Here is a 24,130-nt window from a genome sequence, read left to right as displayed (position 1 = left end):
GTTTCCTCCCCTGCTGCCAACTCGCCGAGTTGAGGCACCTCAACTCATCGAGTTGACTCATTAAACTTCGCGGCCAAAACAACTTCAATACGTCGCGTTGAGGCTTTCAACTCGATGAGTCCTCCAGGAAAAATGCAATAATTGGAAATAAAATCATACCAGAAACCAGGCATTACAGTTCTCCAAAATACCACACACCGTACATCACAAATAAACAACTTTGGGTTATCAGCAACCCTGGGGACTATCGCCAGTCCCACTGGGCTAACAACACACCCGATGGGTTATTAGCAATCCTGGAAACTATCAGCAGTCTCGGGCATATATAACAACATAACTCAATAATAACTGCTAGACCCAGCTGGTCCTCACAAATACAGCTATTCTACGACACAACTCATACCTCATATAAACATGCAAGAGTCACAGAGACAACTAGCATACAATAATAACAGCTAGACCCAGCTGGTCCTCACAAATAAAGATATTCTACCACACAACTCATACAGACATGCAAGAGTCACAAAGACAGCAAGCATCCTACATACATAACATAGTGAGCCGGCATTGGTTCCTTCGACTCACGAACTCCGGGAGAAGACTCACCTCGCACCGCCGAATCAAACAGAATATCCCGTGCTGCTGGCTGACAGATCCCCGAACTATCAATATCAAATCAACACCCAATCAACATTTAGGTTCCAATCCATAACCATAAATCCAAACTTGGGGTAAAAAGACCATTTTACCCCTAACCTAGCTTAGTCCAAGACTAAGGCCCAAACTCGCAATATGAAAGGCCCAAAGGCCAAATAATCAACAAAGGCCCAAATCCATGGCCCAATTTTCCAAATTGGGCCCAAACCCATTGAAGACCTTCCCAAAATAATTATCAGACCAAAACCTGATGGCCCAACAAGGCCCAAGACAACTAAGCCCAAAATACGGCCCACACCGAAGCCCAACATGCCAAACCCCTCTTGACTGAGTACGTGGGGCGTACTCAGCTGTACGCTAAGCGTACATGCAATCTGGCTTGTACGCTGCGCGTACAGGCTTGTACGCCCATCGTACTCCTCCATTAAGTCCATTTTCGACATTAAGCACTTAATGCTCTAGATCAGGGGTCCAAACCAAAGATCTACTTCTTAAGGAATATCTAGACCCAAAAAGTCATTGACTTGATGACTTTGCATGCCTCAAAAGAACCCAACATCAACTTAAAGCATTAAACTTTCACCAAATGGACACCAACTCATACATGGGGGATTCCAAACCCTAAAGGAGGCAACTTTATGCATCTAGAACCTCAGAAACACCAAGAGTGGATACTCATAGCTCCTGGAGTGGTACCAAACCACTAGATCTCATTCTTGGGACCAGAATGAACCAAAAACTCATACATGCTAGATCTAAGACATCGATGATCAAGTTCATAGCTTTTAACCTCAAACAAGCTATAAATGAAGTCCATAATCCAGATCTATAAGCTCTTCCTTGATCCCCATCCTTGCACCAAACTCCATCTTCTTGGAAATGGACCAAACACACCAAAGATAGACACCATTAGCTCAAAATACCATCATGAAGGCTAAAGGACGATTTCTAGGGTTTTGGGGACTTAGAGGCTGGTAAAGAGGCCAAACCTAAGGAATTAATGTGCTTATATAAGGTACAATCACTTAAAATTAGGGGTTTCCGCTGACCCTCATACGCCCCGCGTACACCTCGTACGCCCAACGTACGAGGCTTCACATTCCCGATCAGCCCTGGCACTATGCTCAGCGTAGTCCACACTACGCCTCACAAGATATGTTACTATGTTACTATTAACTCTTTAATTTTCATGTTTGGTAGAAATCAAAGATACCTTAGAAGAATGAGGTGGTTAGGTGCCAAAGGGGGCTCATATGGGGTACCATGTGTCTTACTATGTGATCCCAGTACACCAACCTATAACCAATAAGTAAGAAGAACAAATCAAAATAAATATCCAAAATTGGTATGTCAATGTTACCTTTGATGACTTCTAGGATTCTAAGGAAATGTAAAGAATAAGAGCAATTAACATACAATCTAACAATGATAGTTTTTGAATATGTAAAATTCGTAGCCAATCGTCTGAATGACTATGAACTTTAAAACAAAACTATAGATTTTATTTGACTCATTTGTAAATAGAAAATGAATAGAAGCTTACATTGGCGTTGGGACCACCATTTGGTATACTTTCATCAACTTAGTTGTCTATATCAACCTTACCTAAGACCTTTTCCCTTTTCACATCTTCAACATCACCGTATGAACTCCTCACCTTTGATCTTCTTTTAGGGCTCAACCCATTTGATGCATGGAGAGTTATAAAAAGTGTGTTAATACATCAAAACCTGTAGAAAAATTCCTTAATGAAAAACCTTGAGATTAAATTACAGCAGTTACCTTGTAACCAATATCATTTCCAAACCCACGTATAGCTGCAACAACATTAATTCCGACATTTTCCATCCATCATTGAACAGTGACCATGGTCTTGAAAGAAATCCAATAAAAATCAAAACCAAAACTATAGTCTGAATATAAAATTGAAACAATAAACATCTTTCAGTGAGACCCTGAAGAAAAGAATCCATGGATGAAACCCTCCTTCTCACTTCACCGGAAAGCCTATCTTCGTCTCCCTTTTGGTCTTTTCCGACCAGAAACCATCTAAAACACTTAAAGAATAGAGAAATTGGTTAAATTCCTGATACCAATAGAAAAATTGATTAAATCGCCCAAGACATGACTAATTCTGAAAACATATCGATCATGGTGATGACATCAATAAACTAACCCATCTAAAACACATTGATTATTGTGATGGAATCAATAAAGTAACCCATCTAAAATTATTAAAAGAAACGTAAACCATAAAAGTGAAATCGGTATGTATTGAAAGCATTATATAAAAGTAACCTTGGAAATCATTGTAAATGGGAAGGAACATGGGTTTTGTTGGAGGCTTTGTTTTCGTCGGAACAACAACCTGCAAAATTTAGGGATTGAAACTCAGGGCTACAAATCGTATGATGTCTCCTAACTTTAAAATGCCAAGATCAAGAGTGACTTTTATGGATTAAAATCTAGATATAGAGTGAGGTTTCGGGCATGAAGCCACATGGTGGAACACCGCCGTTGCATTCTCTGGCGATTAGCACCACCACTGTACTCTCCATCGATTAGCATGACGCCGGTCATTGCAACAATTATGGATTTGGTTATGTGATTGACGAACGGACACGCCAGAACACACAGACGAACACGAATATGCGAACGTCTGACTGAGTAGAAGATACACAAGAAACTTTATGAAACGAATAGAACACCACACACCCCAATGAATGAAGACGCATTAGGAAATGACATATTGCCAATTGGGGAATATCCAAGATAGAAGGAGCAAAGTAGATACCTAACTAAACATATTTTGACCGTTGACCATATCGATCTTAACTCAAAACCCACTAGTACATAAACGATTTGTTGATGCGGTTAAAATAATTATTTGATGTGGTTATTGAACCGCACTAACAAATACCGCATCAAAAAAATACCCTCATTTAATGGTGCGGTTATAAAACTGCAAAAAAATAGTCAAAACCGCACCAAAAAATAGTACAGGAAAAATAAAAACCGCACTATAAAATGATGAAAACCGCCCCAAAAAATACAAACAACACCAAAAAAAATAATCCCACTGGAAACCAACCTTAAACCACCATCATCTCTACCGCCTGTTTGTTGCCGAGAACAGAAGAACCACCAAGCCACACCACTTTACCGCCATTAACCACCGTCGAGCATCTCTACATTGACATCCTTTACAACCGAGCATAAACCACCACCAGTTGACACCATCGCCATCCGCCCTACCTTAGCCGGAAACCACCATTACAGCCACGAAGAACAGCCAACATCCCCAGTTACCATCGTTTTTTACAACCCTTACCATCTCCACTTCTTGAAAACAACTCCTAAATCTTCATGAGTCTGCTTCTCTTCTAGTTAAACATCTTGCCTCCTCGGACCACCCATATACCACCTATCATCTCCACCAAGAACCACCGAGAACACCGTCAATAGAGCCCTTGCCTTTGCGGGAAACCATCCACGCACCACAATCTCCTATATATTTCCGATCCATCACCCTTATTCCACATTAAACAAACCAAACGTAAATCAGTAAAAGAAAAAAAAGAACATAAATTAGTTTATCTGCGTACCTGCCATCTCCATCACTAGCCACCGTGAACACCGGCCACAAATGTCGTGCCTTTGTCGAGAACCATCCAAGCACCACCATCTCCTACATATTTCCGATCAACCAACTTATTTCACCTTAAACAAACCAAACGTTAATCAGAAAAAGAAAATAAGTAAGAAGAAAAAAGATATGCTTATTGTGTTATCTGTAAAAGGGTGAAAAACACACGCAGGGCACACATACTTTTAGAGGGAAATGAAAATATAGGAGGAAAATGAAAAATCCGAGGGATCAACCAACTTGTAGCTTGCTTGAACATGAAAATTTTGAACGAAATTTGGAGAGATCTTGCGAAAAATGAAAAATTCAAATGAAATTTTTAGAGGAAAAACTAATGGTGCGGTTCAATATTTTTTAGTGTGAATTTTTTTTGGTGCGGTTCATTGTTTTTTAGTATGAATTATTTTTTGAGGCGGTTGTAATTGTTTTTTTGGTGTGGTTTCCACTTTATTTTTTGGTCGCATAAGAAAATTCTTTAATGGTGCGATTTTGGTAACCGCACTAACAAAACTATTTTTTGAGGCGGTTGTAATTGTTTTTTTGGTGCGGTTTCCACATTATTTTTTGGTGCGGTTTTGGGAAACCGCATCAGTAAATGCTTTAATGGTGCGATTTTGGGAAACCGCACTAACAAAGCTATTTTATGGTGCGGTTCTCTTATTTTTTGATGCTGTAGATATTTAATAAGGCGGTTTTTAGAAAGGACCGCATCAAAAAATAAAAATCACTCTCACTATTAAATGACTTGTGTACTAGTGACTGGTAGATGATTTAGAGGGGCAATTTTCCGATGAAGATCTCCTTTAGGTCTATCTATATTTCGTGTTTTAATATCTAGGTTTCGTAATTGCAATTTCTATGTATTGTATTTTTATATATTCTATGTTTGTTTTTTTTTATGTTTATTGTAATTTCCTTTCAAGTTTAATGAAATTTTAGTTTTAAAATAATTTGTTCAAGAATAAAACTGACGTGGCGCCACACCCTGTAAATGATAAATTTTGGCTGTAGTGTGACAAAACTAACGTGAGGCTTAGGTGGACCGTGGTAAGTGTGACAACAAAATTTTGATTATTATAAATTCAAATTTACATATAAAATTTAATGAAAATGTGTGTAACTAAAATATATATTGTTTTTAAAGATGTTGATTTTTATCATCGGCCTTCAAGATTTTTATCATCGGCCTTCAAGATTAGGAAATATTTTTACGATAAATTCTTACCATATAAATTTAACCATTGCGAATGATCTTAACTATGCATTGTATTACTAAATAAAATATTAATAAATCGTCAGAAGCGTAATCCCGGGTTCCCGATTCCCGAAAACTGACCCAACTTGCATAATATATTGTATGAACCTGCTAGATATCATATCGGAAAAGAAAGTTCGTGACTGGAATTAAGGTCTGTCGCCCACATGCGAAGTGGAAATAACTAGATGATCCACTTGTTGCGTTTTTACGTTAAAGAACTGTTTTTATGCTATAAAATTTTTGACCAAAAAAATGTTCTTCGAATTTGCTGCAAGATCTAAGACGGGAATCCCGGTGGTGCTTCTTGTGAGGTTCTAAGTAAAATTTTGATATATTTTTTAAAACGGTAGAAATTTTATATAATAAAAAAACTAGCAATATAACAGAACATGAACATTACAAATAGGAAACCGAAAATAAGAGTTATATAACCAGTCAACAAATTAATCTTATTATTTTTCTCCTATTTTTTTTTTGGAATGAGAACTTTCCTAATGAGGGTTTACGGGCCAGCTTTCGCGCACCGACTAATCCCCCGCTGCAAACATGAGACTTTGTCTTATGCACTGGAGTCACTGCAGGCGAACCTCCATGGCCACAAGGGCTGAGCGGTGCCAGAATTTGAACATGAGTCAATAAGTTACAGTCTAGAGCAATTATTTTTCTCCTATTAACAATCCAAAATTAGGATTATGTACCAATGCTATCAAACATATTCAATTTTTTAGGTTTTGTCGATCCAAAAACAAGCTTATTCCAATACAACCAAATAGTTCATAGAGTTTTGATAATAATCGTGCCAAAACACATACTTTGCATCACGATTATATATTTGGTTGATCCGACCATAAGATCCTTTCATCAACGGGGTTATGGCTTGAAACTGAAACACTTCACTATCTACCAATTTGATTCCTAATGGACTCCGTAATATGGCACTTAAGCATAAGATGAACTAAGATTTCCCCTCGATGATGAGCATATCGAACATAGGACTGAGTGTACATTCATCCCTTGTCTACAAATTTGAGTTTGGTTAGCAGACCATCTAATTAATTGCATCCACCAAACCATTACATTATGTTTAATAGGAACGAAGTTGTTCAATCTCATAGCAATATTACCACATCCAACGTAGCCTCATAAAGGAATCTGTTCGCAGAAGAAACTGAATTAGAGCCCCTCGATTCTATGCTCCAAAACATTGGCCCCTTTGGTGAAAATCAACATATAATTGCAAGATCAATAAAAGAGCATCACACAGATCTCCCTCTTAGGGCGTCAATCCAACAAATAAAGGGGGTACTATTATGACTCCAAACTTATATCTCTTTGCACAAGAAATAATGTAACCAAATTGGGGTTTGTTTGTATGAAAGAAAAGGTAGAAAAAAATTCATGTAATTGAATTGAAGGAAATTTAGAGATAAGAAGGTTCCAACTCAGTGTTATACTCGTGTGGTTATGCAATTTAATCATGAAATTATGTCAAGTTATATTTTATACCAACTTAAAAGCATTAATAACCTTTAATGTTTTCCATTCACCCAAGTTGGTTAATCGAAACAAATTCTTTGAAAGAAACCTAATCTTGCAAATCTAGTCTAAACAAACTCTTAGATTAAAGTTGAAAGATGACATTAAGTTTTATGTGAATGTTCCCAACAATGCTCAATACTTCTCGTAAGTTGGGAAACAGAAAATAATGCAATTATAATTTACATCAAACTTAGTCCCAATATTTTACGAATTTTGCAAATCGAATAGATGGAATGATATAACTTGAATTCAAGCGGCCAACATGAACATAGTCATACATCAAATGTTTAGGTAACATGAACTAAAAATTTCTAGATAAAATTGAAAACACAATATCAAAGCATATGATAAAATAAAAACCAACGGTCTTTACACAAATATGACTTAAAAATTACATGAAATAATTCCAAATGTTTCCTATGTAAAAATATTTGAAATCAATCACCCAAGAGTCATCTCATGAATCTCTCTCACCAACTGATCACTAAAGTCCCCAAATAAGAATAGGGAAAAACTGCTAAGGGAAGTTATTTTGTGGCACACGACCCGTGTGGTTTGGTTTCAGTGTAAAATTACACGGCCTGCATGAAAGCTATAAGTACAATAACCTTTTTGAGAAATTATCCAAAGTAGAATGACAAAATCGATCTGACTTCAAAAAGCACGACGAACCAAATGGTTTTAGTGTAAAAGCACATGGTCCGTCTGGAAGAAGCTTCCATCAAGTCTTCTTCCATAATACAGTGTGTGTTTTTTAATGCCCAAATTTCACATGGGTCGTGTACTTCTCTTTCCTCCAGATTTTGTGTTTTTCTATCTTGCTGCATTTCACCCCCCTTGCTAAGTACCAACCTTCAAATCACCTGAAATCCACCACAAAATGTGAAAATAAACACGTTCACTCAATAAACATGCAATGTCTCAAAATGTAAATAAAATGCTTGATTCTAAACCTAATTTCAATGCATAAACAATATAAGATGTGCAAAAAGGGTGCATAAAATGTACCTAAAAATTCTCTCCCAAACTAGAGTCTGTCATTGTCCTTAAGGAACACAAATATTGGACCAAATCGGGTTGACATTAGATGACCAAAAAGAACTAGACAAAAACATGAGAAAAACCTACGAGAACTAAGAACAAATTCATGCATGATTACAAAAACACTTTTCATATAACAGAAGTAAACTAAGTACCTTCAAGTGAAAATAATTTCATTTTGATCCATATGTCATAACTTCGTTTTTAGCAAACATCATGTTTCTTCTCTGACCCCGAAGGGGAAGTCATAAAACAAGGCTTAGAACGGTTGCATGACTTTTAAGTTGTTTTTTTTTTGTTTTTTTTATTTTTAATTTTGGAGGTTGAAGGCATGATTTTTTTTGAAATTGTTTTATTTTCCTTTGCAGAGTATTTCGATAATCAGTATTTCGATAAAAAGATTGTCGTTTACGTCGCTCAGTAATCCACAATCATCATAGGTAGCTCTTAGGTTTAAATGACTAAATTCATGCCTAGAACATCGAGACAGAAGCCTTCCGTAACTATCATTATCTTTTTTTTTACAAATCACGTTCAAAGCAAGGCGATCCAACTTATTCGTTTGATTCTGGAAAATAAAGGTGTGCTTCTATTCAACGTATCTAACGATATATATATATATATATATATATATATATATATATATATATATATATATATATATATACACACACACACACACACACACATACACACACACGAAAGATGAAAAAAATCATTTTGATTTCTTTTATTTATGAAATAAGATGTAAACACTAAACAAAATAATGCTATGTTGTTACTCCTGATCCATTTAGTATGTAGTAGTGAAGGTGTTGAAACGTTGATCTAAAGATTGATAGCGTTGTTTGAGGGTCTAGAACTTGGTCATATACATCTTGTTATAGGGTGGATATTAAGGGGCATGGGATGGGTTGACACTTACTGTTTGGGACTGATCCTGCCCTGACATATATTACTTATCTAACTCATCATCTGACACAACAAGGGAGAATGTAACATCCCAAATATTAACCTAACTATTTACTTTTAAAATAGAATATAATATCAAACTTCATTCTCAACAGTAATATAAAACCCAATATTTCAACATTGTAAAAACATAATTTCCAAAAAAGAGATATAACATAGGATCATCGGAAGCCAAAAACATATATCATCAGTGATGTGCATGCGGTACGGTCAAACTGGGCCCTTTCCATGATCAGTTGAGCTCCTTGAAAAACATTTACTCCATAACTATACGCACAGAGCTTAGCGAGTTCCTGAAAATACCACATACAGTAATTCACATATAATCCATACATACAAGGCTTTCGTCTGCAATGCCAATCCAACATACAAACCAAGGCTCTCGGTTCTAGTGTCGATCCACCATACAGACAAAGGCTCTCAATTCCAGTGTCGATCCACATGGCAACTAATGGCTCCCTTTCCAGTCTAGTCATCAATAGTAAGTATTCTAGGCTCATATCTACATTGATGTTCCACCATCAACCCCTCAACACAATATGCTGACATATCATACAATAAAAAATCAACATACAATAATACCCAGGGCATATATCAGACAAGAACCATGCAATAAGGCCATATCAAAAGTTCTCAGGTTATCTAATTTAAATTACGTATGAACCCTATGGCATTCACTCAACGATCTACCAATATTAACAATACCCCAAAAAAGTAATCAACATACAATAGATTATGTTAGCCTACTTGTATAATCAACATACTATAGTATAACGACATTCTATCAGTCAAATGATATATATATATATATATATATATATATATATATATATATATATACATATATATACTGTAACACATAGTATAGTGAGATAACTTACATGAGTCTAGCACTAGAACTCAACAATAACCTCTAGAAATAAACCAGCTAACACAACTGTAATGCCCGTGTTTCTAGGATAGGCATTAATGATGATGTAATAGTCTAGGTCAACCTTTGTAATTCATTTTGAAGAAATAAAGAGGAATTATGTGATTATGTGAATTATGTGTTTTATGCTTAATTATTATGATTTAATTAATTAAGAATAAAAATAAGCGTTGAAAATAAATATTAGATAAACCCAATATCTATGAAGGAAGTTGTAGTGGTCGTGACAAGGATTTCGGATATATAAAGAATGCCGAAATCCGAGTTATAACGAAGAAGTTATGACCTGTCGAAGTTTCGCGACAGAACCGGTACGCCACTGCGTGACGTAAATAGTGAATTTACGATAGAATGATTTTTAGCCTTAGCGATCTAAATAAAAGTCGTAGTATTCGTTAAACCGAGAATTTTCATAAAAAGAACGCCCAAATCTGACTTCGTATGAGGAAGTTATGATTTTTCTAAGTTTCAGCTTAGCAGTAGACATCTAAAAGTTCGAATTTTAGATCGAGTAATTTTTAGCCGACACAACCTAAACGAGAATTGAAGGCCTCGTCAATAGTAGTACAATGGTAAAAAGACAGACGAAAACGGACGTCAGATGAAGAAATTATGATTTTTTAACGGATTTTCCTGTTCCGGTCTGTTAAAAATAATAATATTAAAAATAAAGTCAAAATTAGCAGACGGAGCCTACACGAAAGTTGTTGAGCATAATTTTACCTACGCGTGCATATAAAGAACGTCAAAAACGGAGCTCGTATGCGAAAGTTATGGATTATAGAAGTTTGGGACACAAAAATCGAGAAAATCCCGAAATCCGAGAAAAATCGCATGGCTGGGGTTCGGCCACGTCACCTCGCATGCGAGGTCGCCTCGTGTCCGCCACGTGCTCGCTGCTGATTCGACTGAAGATGCGGCCCAGTAAGAAGTCGACGCGCCTCGCACCGGTGGCAGGTCCGAAGCGAGCCACGTACCTCGCCCTCGCATCCGACGCGTGTCTCGCCACCTGCCCTGTCCGAGCCTCGCTGCTGCTTCCGCGTGTCCCTTCCTTCGGCCGGAGCTCCGAACCTCACACCTATAAAAAGGGGGTGTGAGATTTCCCGGGTAAATTTTGGAATTTGCCACTTTTTCACCCTAAATTCCATATTTTTACTATTTCGACTTTCCCCGAAGCCCCGGTATCATACCCAACACCCGAAACACGTTCCGGAGTGCCCGAAGAGTCCGAGAAATTTATCTTTTCGGTTTGAAGCCCAACCCTCGCAAGGCCCGGTTTTTGGGAAAACATCCCAGTTTTATTGGAAAAGATTATTTTAAGAGACGAGGTGCTGCCCAATTATCGTCTTAACAGGTGAGTGTATAGTCACTTTCATCTTACACATAGATATGAAGTATTTTCTATAAAATACGTGCTATGTGTAATTATATTGTTTGTTTATTTGAGATGAGTGTTGATTAGATGTTTTATACAAGTTTTCAACTGTATATGTATTTTTATCTACAAATATGTTGGGTAAAATATGGGTAGATGAAATAGTTGATGTGTGTTAAAATGATGAGAGACCTCGATGTTGTTGTTGTTGTTGTAGTCATCTAGCGGAGTATAAATGACGACCACGAACCTTTCTAGACAGTCCAGTGGAACGCTAGCAGGTTCGCAACCTGTAGGTGTTGGTGAACTATATGTTCGCTGGTGTACTCCATCCCCCTCATGGTTGCCTTATTTGACATAAATTGCTGAGGAATTCCTAAAGCAGTGTTGTCACCCCAATGAAAATCCTTAGACTAGGTCCCTTATGATAGGTGTTTAGGGACGTAAAGTGAGGATAACGGGAATGGGTAATCAAGGTTATTGTTGGTTGATGAAATTAATAAATTTATTTTTGGTTGATGAATTTAATAAATTTATTATTATTTGTGGGTTGAAAACCCTATATGCTCACCAGGCTCCCAAGCCTGACCCACTCAGCTTTTTATATTACAGGTAGTGGACCCCGAGCATAGTCGGATGATGATGAGAGATTTTTGGATTATAGGCCAGTAGTTGTAAATGACTGTTGTAAGGCTTATAATGTACTGTTTATGCTTTTGGTCAGTATCGGAACATGACATCCCGAGGTTTTGATATATAATGAAAATATATATTTCTTTAAGAAATGTTTTGATAAATTTTTATCATGTTTTGTTTTGGGGACAAATTCCGCAACATCTTTTAAAAAGATTTCTCAGATTTTATTTTAAAAGCATAAAATAAATCGGTCTTTTCTGGCCGAGAAATTTGGGGATGTCACAACAACCCACCTAAATAATAATCAAATTTCAAACCTCGGCCTATGGCTCAAATCCTCAAAGTTTGACCAAAAGTCAAACTAGTCAACGATCAAAGTCAATGGGGCGCGTCATGAGCCTACCAGGTGCTCCGCGCTCACGAAAGGACAAAATAGTCAAATTTCTTCATGAGGCGTGTTGCACCAAGAAAAGGGCGCACCGTGCTTTATAGGACAAAATTACTTATTCTATTAAGTGCTTAATCCATTAAGCTATAGGCCCCAACTTCCTTTTGATAATAATAACGATGATATTTTTGTTTACAAAATGCTATTGGCAATCACAATACCTCAAGTAGAAAGCCAAGAGGTTAGTATGTTATTTCTTGTAGTTTTATAAAGTACGTTTCTATAACTAGTAAAACCTAGATCTAGGTGCATGTACACTTAGGTAAATCTCTAGATTATTATGCTACCTTCTTGATGTGCATTGATGCTTATAAAGCCCAACAAAAATTGTGAGACAATCCCACAATCCTTTAGATGATTGATAAATTCAAGACTCAAGTATTCTCCACCCCTATCTGATCAGAGCATCTTGATCTTCTTTCCTAGTTGGTTTCCAACTTCCTTTTGGAATTCCTTGAACACTTCAACAATTTCTAATTTATGCTTCATTAAGTAGATATAACATATCCACTAAAATCACTAGTAAGAGTCACAAAGTAACATTCATCATGCCTTGTGGCAGGTCTGAATGGTCCGCATACATCGGTGTGATAAGGTCCAACATATCCTTGCCTTGTTCACAATTTCTTATGAAAGGGGCTTTTGTCATCTTACCAAGAAACAAGACACGCATACATCATTCGACTCTAGGTAAAATGATTCCTAGATCCCATCCTTTTGGAGTTTGGCAATGCATTTCTTGTTTATATGTATAAGACGACAATGCCACAAGCATGATTTATCCAATACATTATTGGAAGAACCGACATTTAAAATTACACTATTAGAGTTGCCAACACAAAAAACACTTTCATACACACCATTACAAGGACTAGATTAGAAAAATAAAAGAACCATTTTCATAAACCAAAATATCACAATTATTATTATCAAACGAAAAATGAAAACCATCATTGTATAATGAAAAGAAATAATGTTTCAAGCCATATTCGGCGAGTACCAAAAATTTAATAAACTAAATGAAACACCATTATTAAGCATGATCTTTTATTCACTAATACTTGTAACATACGCAGTTCATTTATTCCTCATGACCAGGTTCAACTCCCCATGCTTCAATATTCTAATTTCCTTTAGTTCCTGTAAATCCGAGCAAATGTGAGTACCACATCCAATATCAAAAAGCCAAGAATTAGAAGTTGACATACTATGGTGTTTAATCATAAAAGTACCTGAAGTGACAAACCCTTTGGCTTGTTCTTCTTCATATCTTGTAGGTACTTCGGCAACTACGTCTCCAGTGACCCTTTTCTTGGTAGTAAAATCCAATGGAATCTTTAGGGCCGTTGTTCGGAGATATCTTATAATCGGATTTTTCTTTTAAGCACATGATTAGAAGATCTAACCTTGGCCTTACCCTTAGGATGAGAAAATTTCTTCTTCTTGTTAGCACCACCTTGTGAAACAGCGCGACTCTCTTACTCTTTTCACTCAAACTCTCCCTCTCTCTATCTCACATCTTCTTTCTTCCTTTCTCTTCTTCTATACATAACGAATCTCTTACTCTTTTCACTCAAACTTTCCCTTTCTTTGTCCACTTCCTCCACTCTTGCTACTATTTCTTTTCCCCAATTTCTACCTCTATCTCCACATATCTATCTCTATCTCTTTTTCTTAGGGACACACGCCCTAACTATGGTACACTTAATAGGAAAAATCATCTTTAATACATATCTTTATCATGATAACCATGATATCATTTTATTTACATTCTTAGGATCTCTTTACATAGAGATCCATCTCTTATGTCATCTCACAGAATGACCATTAATTTTTCTTCTTAACATTCATGACCCAAATCCTCGTGGTTGGTCCATCTACTATCTTAAACTCTTTGGTACTATATCTTACACATAACTTTAGCCGTGTACCTAAAATCTCATAACATGTTTATCACAAAACCAATTCATACTCTATCTCTTAGTTGTATAAAACAACACAGACTATCAACATACATGACCTAAGTGCTCATCACTAATTGTAGTCCTAAACACTCCGGTTCTTTTCACCTCCTACATTTTAAGTCTAGGTGTGGACATACCAAAGCTAATTCACTTAAACCATGGCTAAGATACCAATTATAACGAACCAATTTTTTTCTCATCTAATTATCTAGGGATTATCAAAGTTTTCTAAACAAATGCATAATTCTATAACTCAAAAACACTTTACATCCCAGGGTAATATCAGGTTTACAATAAAATCATAAACATAATTTAAAGCAACATCATATACTAGGAATAAGGCCTACTACTAGTCCAAGTCCTTGTTCTCATACCTCCTCTGATACAATGGCTACTACCTGCACGTGCAACACATGAAAGAATCTACAACATCAAACGAAAGGTCTGGTGAGTTATACTTTAATCTGTTTTCATGTATTCATACTCTACTACTTTGTTCTTTCATTCATTACACTTACTCCATCTCAAATCTTGCTTTCTTGTTTTGTATCATACTCGTCTCATACTTTATCTTCATGTCTTCTCCTACTCATCTCATGCTCTATTCATATTCTCTCGCAGTCTATTCCCATCCCCTCTCATTCCTTCTTCTCACATCATCTCTCTCCTCTTGTTCTACTCTATCTACATCTATTCTCATGCCCTTCTATCTCACTTCATACTCTCTTTTCATTCTGGGGCATACTTAATCCTATTTCTTCGTCCTATCTCATCTTCAATCCTATTTTTTCTTGGATCTTGTCTCTCTATTCTTATTTAGACCAAACCAGTCTAATCATCTATGATAACTCCACCTATCATATGGGGGAAAAAATAACTCTAACTTACCGGAGTACAAACTTCCGGACTAATTCCCTTCACTTTGATCCCACACAGATCCTTTGACTACTTCTCTTTTCTTGAATCCCTTGCGGATTACAATGATCCCTTACGGATCCTCTACACTTAATCCGTCACGGATTACATCAAGTTTTTCTAAAGAAACTTCTTATCGTTTTCCACTCATGGAACCTTATTCCTACAAGATATTATTCCCGAATCATTTATCAATATTCCTGAAGGAATCATCATCTCATTCCTGAAGAAATCATCTATCTCTATTCCCGAAGGAATCACCTATCTCATTCCCGAAGGAATCCCCTATGAAGGTTTGTATCGATCGGATACACTCAAGTATGAATAACAAAGAACAAACTAACAAAGAAAAGATTTAACATAAAATAGAAGAATACGTATAATCACAAAGATAGTTTCACTAAGAAAGAGGGTTCCCAGAACGAGAACGAGGTCACAAAGACGAAACCAAGCTCTATTAGGGTTTCACCCTAATAGTACATTATATATGATTACAATAATGAAGATCCCACTATTTAGGGGATTTATACTAATCTATGTAAAGGTTTGATACTAATCACCAAGACTACAGATCATACATCTATTTTATATATACAACATATAACTGCCAAATATACATATGATCACCAAGATCATTAAGTTCACGTTGATGTTGATCATACTGAAGCTAGAGCTGGTGCTGGTGCTGGCAGACAGCGTGTAGTTTTTGACTCATCAAATCATGAGGTGTGACCTTACAATCTCCCCATATCTGATGATGCCAGAACAAATCTTCAACAAGTTCTTCAGCGTTATCTCCCCCTAAAAATTTGAACTTATTTTCTTGTATCTGATCACAAATTCTATTCTTCACCTAGAGATATTTTCCTGGACACAAATGAAAATATCTCCCCCTGAGCAAATCAATGGTATCTCCCCTTGAGAATAATAATATGAATATGTCGTGAAAGTATCTCTCCCCCTTTTTGACATCAGTTGCATTGTAGTATTGGCAGAAGCGATCAACGTATCAAGGTTGCAGATGACAATCAAGTGAGATTGTGATGTCTCCTGATAGCATGGGTTTGAACTATCACTCAATGACATAGTATTGCGAGGTCTCATCAGCATATAGTTTTATATGCAGAATCATCAACTTCTTTTATTATAAGAATAAAAGGCGAGAATGCAATGATGAGTGGAATACATTCCGGTACGGAATGTACCCATAGGAAAAGAGTATCTAAGTTTTATCAGTGTATGGTCGATACAATGAGTCATCAACTTCTTTAATAGAAGATATGTTGGGATAGAATGGGTAGGTACGTGTAGTACATCACAGGACGTGAGATAGCCATCGACATAGATTTTTTGAATTCTCATCAGCGTCTAGTTGCATACGCTGAATCATAGAAATCTAAAGAAAAAGTGTATGGCAAGAATGGATTGGTGTGTGTGATAATCTATGGTACATAGCCTGACCATTAGAATAGATTTTTCAAGATCTCATCATCATATGGTATGTTACGCTGAATCATAAAGCTTTTAAGAAGAATTTAAGGGCAAGAAGGGATTGGTGCGTGTGATAGCCTACAACATATAAACTAGCCATCGACACATAGTTTTTATAAGTGTGTGGTATATCATAGTGAATTGTTAAGTTTTATGAAGAAGAAATTGAGGAGAGAATGAAATGTTTCAATCACGCTGAGGTAGAATCAACGTGAATCATAAGCAGTATAAACTTATCAACGAGAAGTGGTTTATCTTATGTATCATGAAGTTAAGTTTCAGTCTAGAATTTAGCATTCACCATCAATTCATTTAATATGGTACAAGACAAAAATGGTAAGAAGATAATAGCTCAAGAGATGGTCAAAAGATAAACAGTTAAAAAAGAATTATACATATTTTCCAGAAGACCTGGAAGTATCCTTTTTCAGTAGAATCATACAACTGATGCTAGAAAATGTTTTTATTTAAAAACTCATGAATCAGTTTCCTTTCTTCGAGATATGCCCCCTCAACACTATCTATAAAATAATACACAAGCAAAATCAAATCCATCACCATAAAACATAATTCATAACAAACCAAGAGAGAGGATACCTGTAATCGTTAAAGTTTTGCAGATAGATTATAAGCTTTATGTTCACCAAGAACAAGAGAAGAACAAGAATCAGTCTTTGTAACCAACGATTTAATGGGCTCTAATATGTGTAACCATTGGGTTGACAAGATCAACACGAGGGCACTCGAGGTTTTATCAGATTATGAGTCAGTAGATGAAAGTAAGACTTATTGTATTCATAGTGGATTTTTACATCCATAACAGTGAGTGGAGGAGAAAGAAGGTATTGTTAACAAGAAGAAGACATGATGCCAACATTATCATTAAAAACCAGAGCAATCAGAACATTATGCATGATCCCAACTCTTTCTAAATCCATAAAGAAGAGATGTAGAACAACCGTAGGAAAAATATTGATAGACCTGAAAGAGAATAGAGAGGAAAGAAAACACTTGTAAACACTTGATACAAAAACTAAGCAAACTATGTAAAATTCTTTGATGAAATAAAGACAAATAAAGTACTTGTTTTTGTGTTTTTGTGTTTAAGAAAGCAAATAAAAGCAAAGTTTTCAAAGGAAGATAAAAGAAAATTAAGTCATTGAAAGCATGCCAAGATCATCAATCAATTTATTTAGGGTCTTCTCATCCAATGCCTTAGTGAAAATGTCAGCCAATTGATCAGTTGATGGAATGTAAAATACTTCCACTTTGGCCTTTTAAAGTATGTCCCTAATGAAGTGATGGAGAATGTCTATGTGATTGGTCTTAGAATGCTGCACCAGATTTTGAATCATCTAGATGGCACTGGTGTTGTCACAGAAATGGGAGTCTTTGAGAAGTTGAAACAATAGTCTAAGAGTTGATTCTGAATCCAAAGAATTTGAGCGCAACATCTTCCAGCGACTACATATTCAGCTTCAGAGGTAGAACAAGCTACTGATGTCTGCTTCTTGTTGGATCAACTCACCAGTCTATTCCCTAGAATTTGAGCCTATCCTAAAGTACTTTTTCGATCAATACCACATCCACTATGATCCGAGTCAGTGTATCTCACCAACTTGAACTCATAATCGTGAGTATACCATAACCCAAGGTTGGGTGTATGTTTCAAGTAACAAAAGGTTCTTTTTATAGCGAGAGGATGAGATTCCTTAGTATAGGCTTGATATCAAGCACACAATATGGTGGTGAACATAACATCAAGGCGACTAGCAGTAAGATAGAGCAGTGATGCTACGCTTCCTCGATACAGAGTTGCATTCATATTAGTGCCAGTTGGATCAACGGAGATAGACGTTGATGAAAACATTAGAGTCTTTGCTGGTTTGCTATCAGAAAAACCAAATTTCTTCAATATGTATACAATGTATTTTGCTTGACAGAAGAAGATTCCATCAGTGAGATGTTTAACCTGCAAACCCAAAAAGAAAGTTAGTTCAACCATCATGCTCATTTCAGCTTTCTTGACCATTACCTCTGCGAACTCAGAACTCAGCTTCTCATCAGTGGATCCAAAGATGACGCCATCAGTGTACACTTTAGAAAGGACGATGTGAGATCCTGATTGCTTGATGAACAAAGTGTTGTCAAATTTATCTCGTTTGTATCCACTCTCCAGAAGATAACTAGCCAATGTGTCATACTATGCATGGGTGCCTGCTTCAAACCATAGACAACTTCATCAAGACGATATACATGATTGGGAAAATTCTTCACTTTCAAACCAAGTAGGTTGTTTTAGAAAAACTTCTTCTTGAAGATCCCCATGTAAGAAGACAATCTTTATGTCCATTTGATAGACTTTGAAGTTCTTAAATGAAGAAAAATCAAGGAACAAATGTATTGCTTCAAGTCTAGCAACATGAGCGAAAGTTTCGTCATAGTCCAAACGTTCCAGCTGATAAAATCCTTGAGCCACAAGTCTTTCCTTGTTTCTAATAACAATTCCATCTTTATTCATCTTGTTCTTGAACACCCAGTGAGTACCAATAATGGTTTTTCATTGAGGCCTAGGAACTAGATTCAAAAGTGATGACGTTCAAAATCATTCAGATCGTCATGCATAGCTTTGATCCGATCAACTTCCTTGAGGGCATCAACAACCTTCTTTGGTTCGATCATTGAGACAAAATTCATAAACTTGTAGAAGTTACTGCTGACTCTGCTATGAGTGAGAATCCTAGAAATGAAATCTCCAATGATTTGAGATTTAGGATGATCTCGAAAAATTCTAAGATTAGTAATTTCATTCGAATTATTCAAGACCGAATCTTCTTGATTTGAGGAGTTGGATGGCTCAACTTCTTTAGTGATGACAACCTGATCTTCAAAGTGAGAATGAGAATTAACAATTTGATTAGTATTAGGAACAATGACCTCAGTGACATTTGGCAATAACTATGAAACAGGGTCTGGTTGACTGAAAGTGAGCTCAATCAGAATGGAATAAGGATGATTAATCCGATCATGGATGAATGAATCTTCATCGAACGTGACATGCATAATTTTCTCAACAGTTTATCTTGAAAGATTGAATACCCTAAAAGCCTTGGAAACATTAGAGTATCTCAGAAACACTCCTTCATCATCTTTAGCTTCGAACTTTGAGAGTTGATCTCTCTGATTCAAAATGTAGTAGACACACCCAAATACATGAAAGTACGAAATGTCGGGTTTTCTCCCCTTAAGCATCTCATAGGCAGTTTTCTCATGACGCTTTAGAATGATGCAACAGTTTTGAGTGTAACAAGCTATGTTGACAGCTTCAGCACAAAGGATAGAGGAATGAGAGTAGAACAGTTCCACTTTACCCTTTTGAAGTATGTCCCTGATGAAGTGATGACAAATGTTGACGTGCTTGGTCTTAGAATGTTGCACCGGATTTTGAATCGTCTAGATGGCACTGATGTTGTCACAGAAAATGGGAGTTTTTGAGAAGTTGAAACCATAGTCTAAGAGCTGATTCTGAATTAAAAGAATTTGAGTGCAACATCTTCTACCAACTACATACTCAGCTTCAACAGTAGAACAAGCTACTGATGTCTTCTTCTTGCTAGACCAACTCACCAATATATTCCCTAGAATTTGAGCCCCTCCTAAAGTACTTTTTCGATTAATACCACATATACCATGATCTGAGTCAGTGTATCCCACCAGCTTGAACTCAGAATCGCGAGTATACCATAACCAAAGGTTGGGCGTATGTTTCAAGTAACGAAAGATCCTTTTTACTTCGAGAAGATGAGATTCCTGAGGATAGGCTTGATATCGAGCACGAAATATGGTGGTGAACATAATGTCAAGGAAACTAGCAGTAAGATAGAGCAGTGATGCTATCATTCCTCGATACAGAGTTGCATTCACATCAGCGCCAGTTGGATCAAAGGAGATAGACGCTGATGAAGACATTGGAGTCTTCACTGGTTTGCTATCAGAAAAACCAAATTTCTTTAGTATGTCTACAATGTATCTTGCTTGACAGAAGAAGATTCCATTCATGAGCTGTTTAACCTACAAACCTAAAAACAAAGTTAGTTCACCCATCATGCTCATTTCAACTTTCTTGGCCAACACCTCAGCGAACTCAGAACTCAGCTTCTCATCAGTGGATCCAAAGATGATGTCATCAACATACACTTTCATCTAGGATGATGTGAGATCCTGATTGCTTGATGAACAAAGTGTTATCAATTTTTCCTTGTTTGTATCCACTCTCCAAAAGATAACTAGCCAATGTGTCATACCATGCATGGTTGCCTGTTTCAAACAATAGACATCTTCATCAAGACGATATACATGATTGGAAAATTCTTCACTTTCATACCCTGGATGTTGTTTTAGAAAGACTTCTTCTTGAAGATCCCCATGTAAGAAGGCTGTATTTATGTCCATTTGATAGACTTTGAAGTACTTAAATGAAGCAAAAGGAAGGAACATTCAGATTGCTTCAAGTCTAGAAACAGGGAAGAAGGTTTCGTCGTAGTCCAAACCTTCCAGTTGATAAAATCCTTGAGCCACAAGTCTTTCCTTGTTTTTAATAACAATTCCATCTTCATCCATTTTGTTCTTAAACACCCAACGAGTACTAATAATGGTTTTTCCTTGAGGACTGGGAACTAGAGTCTACACACGATGACATTCAAAATCATTCAGATTGTCTTGCATAGCTTTAATATAGTCACCTTCCTTGATGGCATCTGCAACATTCTTAGGTTCGATCATTGAGACAAAATTCACAAACATGCAGAAGTTACTGCTGACTCTGATATGAGTGAGAATCCTAGAAATGACATCTCCAATGATTTGAGATTCAACATGATCTTGAATAATTCTAAGATTAGTACTTTCATTCAGATTATTCGGGACTGAATCTTCTTGATTTGAGGAGTTGGATGGCTCAACTTCTTTAGTGACTACAACCTGATCTTCAGAGTGAGAATGAGAAGTAACAATTTAATCAATATTAGGAACAACGACCTCAGTGACATTTGGCAATAAATCAAAAAATGGTTCTGATGGACTGAAAGTGAGCTCACTCAGAATGGAAGAAGGATGATCAATCCGATCATGGATGAATGAATCTTCATCGAACATGACATGACCAGTTTTCTCAATATGGTGGTGAACATAATGTCATGGAAACTGGCAGTAAGATAGAGCAGTGATGCTACCATTCCTTGATACAGAGTTACAATCATATCATCCCAAGTTGGATCAACAGAGATAGATGCTGATGAAGACAATGGACTCTTCTTTTGTTTGCTATCAGAAAAACCAAATTTCTTCAGTTTGTCTACAATGTATTTTGCTTCACAGAAGAAGATTCCATCAATGAGTTGTTTAACCTCCAAACCTAAAAATAAAGTTAGTTCACCCATCATGCTCATTTCAATTTTCTTGGCCATCACCTCAGCGAACTCATAACTCAGCTTCTCATCAGTGGATCAAAAGATGATGTCATCAACATACACTTTAGCAAGGATGATGTGAGATCTTGATTTCTTGATGAACAAAGTGGTGTCAATTTTTCCTTATTTGTATCCTCTCTCCAAAAGATAACTAGCCAATGTGTCATACCATGCCCTGGATGCCTGCTTCAAACCACAGACAACTTCATCAAGACGACATACATGATTGGGAAAATTCTTCACTTTCAAACCCTGGAGGTTGTTTTAGAAAGACTTATTCTTTAAGATCCACACGTAAGAAGTCAGTCTTTATGTCCATTTGATATACTTTGAAGTTCTTAAACGAAGCAAAATCAATGAATAGACAGATTGCTTCAACTCTAGCAACAGGGGAGAAGGTTTCTTCATAGTCGAAACCTTCCAGCTGATAAAATCCTTGAGCCATAAATCTTTCCTTGTTTCTAAAAACAATTGCATATTAATCCATTTCTTCCTAAACACCCAATGAGTACCAATAATGATTTTTCCTTGAGTCCTGGGAACTAGAGTCCACACTCGATGATGTTCAAAATCATTCAGATCGTCTTGCATAACTTTGATCTAGTCAGCTTTCTTGAGGGCATTAGCAACATTCTTTGGTTCGATCATTGAGATAAAATTCACAAACATGCAGAAGTTACTGTTAACTATGCCATGAGTGAGAATCCCAGAATTAACATCCCCAATGATTTGAGATTCAGGATAATCTCGAAGAATTCTAAGATTAGTACTTTCATTCAAATTATTCGGGATTGAATCTTCTTGACTTGAGGAGTTGGATGGCTCAGCTTCTTCATTGACGACAACCTGATCTTCAGAGTGAGAATGAGAATTAACAATTAGATCAATATTAGGAACAATGACCTCAGTGACATTTGGAAATAACTCAGAAACAGGGTATGATGGACTGAAAGTGAGCTCACTCAGAATGGAAGAAGGATGATCAATCTGATCATGGATGAATGAATCTTCATCGAACAGGACATGAGCAGTTTTCTCAACAGTTTGTATTGAAATATTGAATACCATAAAAGCCTTAGACATATTAGAGTATCCCAGAAACACTCCTTCATCTACTTTAGCTTCAAATTTTGAGAGCTAAACTTTCTGATTCAAAATGTAGTAGACGAACCCAAAGACATGAAAGTAAGAAATGTCTGGTGTTCTCCCCTTTAGCATTTCATAGGCAGTGTTCCATTGACGCTTTACAATGATGTAACGGTTTTGAGTGTAACAAGATGTGTTGACAGCTTCATCCCAAAAGGATAGAGGAATGAGAGTAGAACAGTTCCATTTTTCCTTTTTGAAGTATGTCCCTGATGAAGTTGTGACGAATGTTGATGTGATTGGTCTTAGAATGTTGGACCAGATTTTGAATCATCTAGATGGGATTGGTGTTGTCATAGAAAATGAGAGTCTTTGAGAAGTTGAAACCATAGTCTAAGAGCTAATTCAGAATCCAAAGAATTTGATTACAACATCTTCCAGCGGCTACATATTTAGCTTCAGCGGTGGAACAAGTTACTGCTGCCTGCTTCTTGTTGGACCAACTCACCAGTCTATTCCCTATAATTTGAGCCCCTCCTAAAATACTTTTTCGATCAATACCACATCCACCATGATCCGAGTTAGTGTATCCCACCAGCTAGAACTCAGAATCGTGAGTATACCATAACCCATGGTTGGGTGTATGTTTCAAGTAACGAAAGATTCTTTTTACAGTAAGAAGATGAGATTCCTTAAGATAGGC

At 36.6% G+C, this 24,130-nt stretch overlaps 1 protein-coding gene across 1 annotated transcript; it reads right to left on the bottom strand.

Moving 5' to 3' along the window:
* Positions 1-18,602: 18,602 nt before the first annotated feature.
* On the bottom strand, positions 18,603-19,394 carry LOC145127565 (uncharacterized). The gene is made up of 3 exons (XM_079062742.1): positions 19,151-19,394; positions 18,909-18,994; positions 18,603-18,845 (listed from the first exon to the last, which is right to left on the bottom strand). Exons 1-3 carry the CDS (start codon positions 19,392-19,394, stop codon positions 18,603-18,605), a joined length of 573 nt encoding a protein of 190 aa, XP_078918868.1.
* Positions 19,395-24,130: the final 4,736 nt, after the last annotated feature.

Source organism: Lactuca virosa, chromosome 7, assembly GCF_052849685.1.
Source record: "Lactuca virosa cultivar CGN04683 chromosome 7, Lactuca_virosa_CGN04683_v6, whole genome shotgun sequence".
Lineage (NCBI taxonomy): Eukaryota > Viridiplantae > Streptophyta > Magnoliopsida > Asterales > Asteraceae > Lactuca > Lactuca virosa.
The sequence above is the reverse complement of the archived record's forward strand: the minus strand, read 5'-3'. Positions and strand labels throughout refer to the sequence as shown.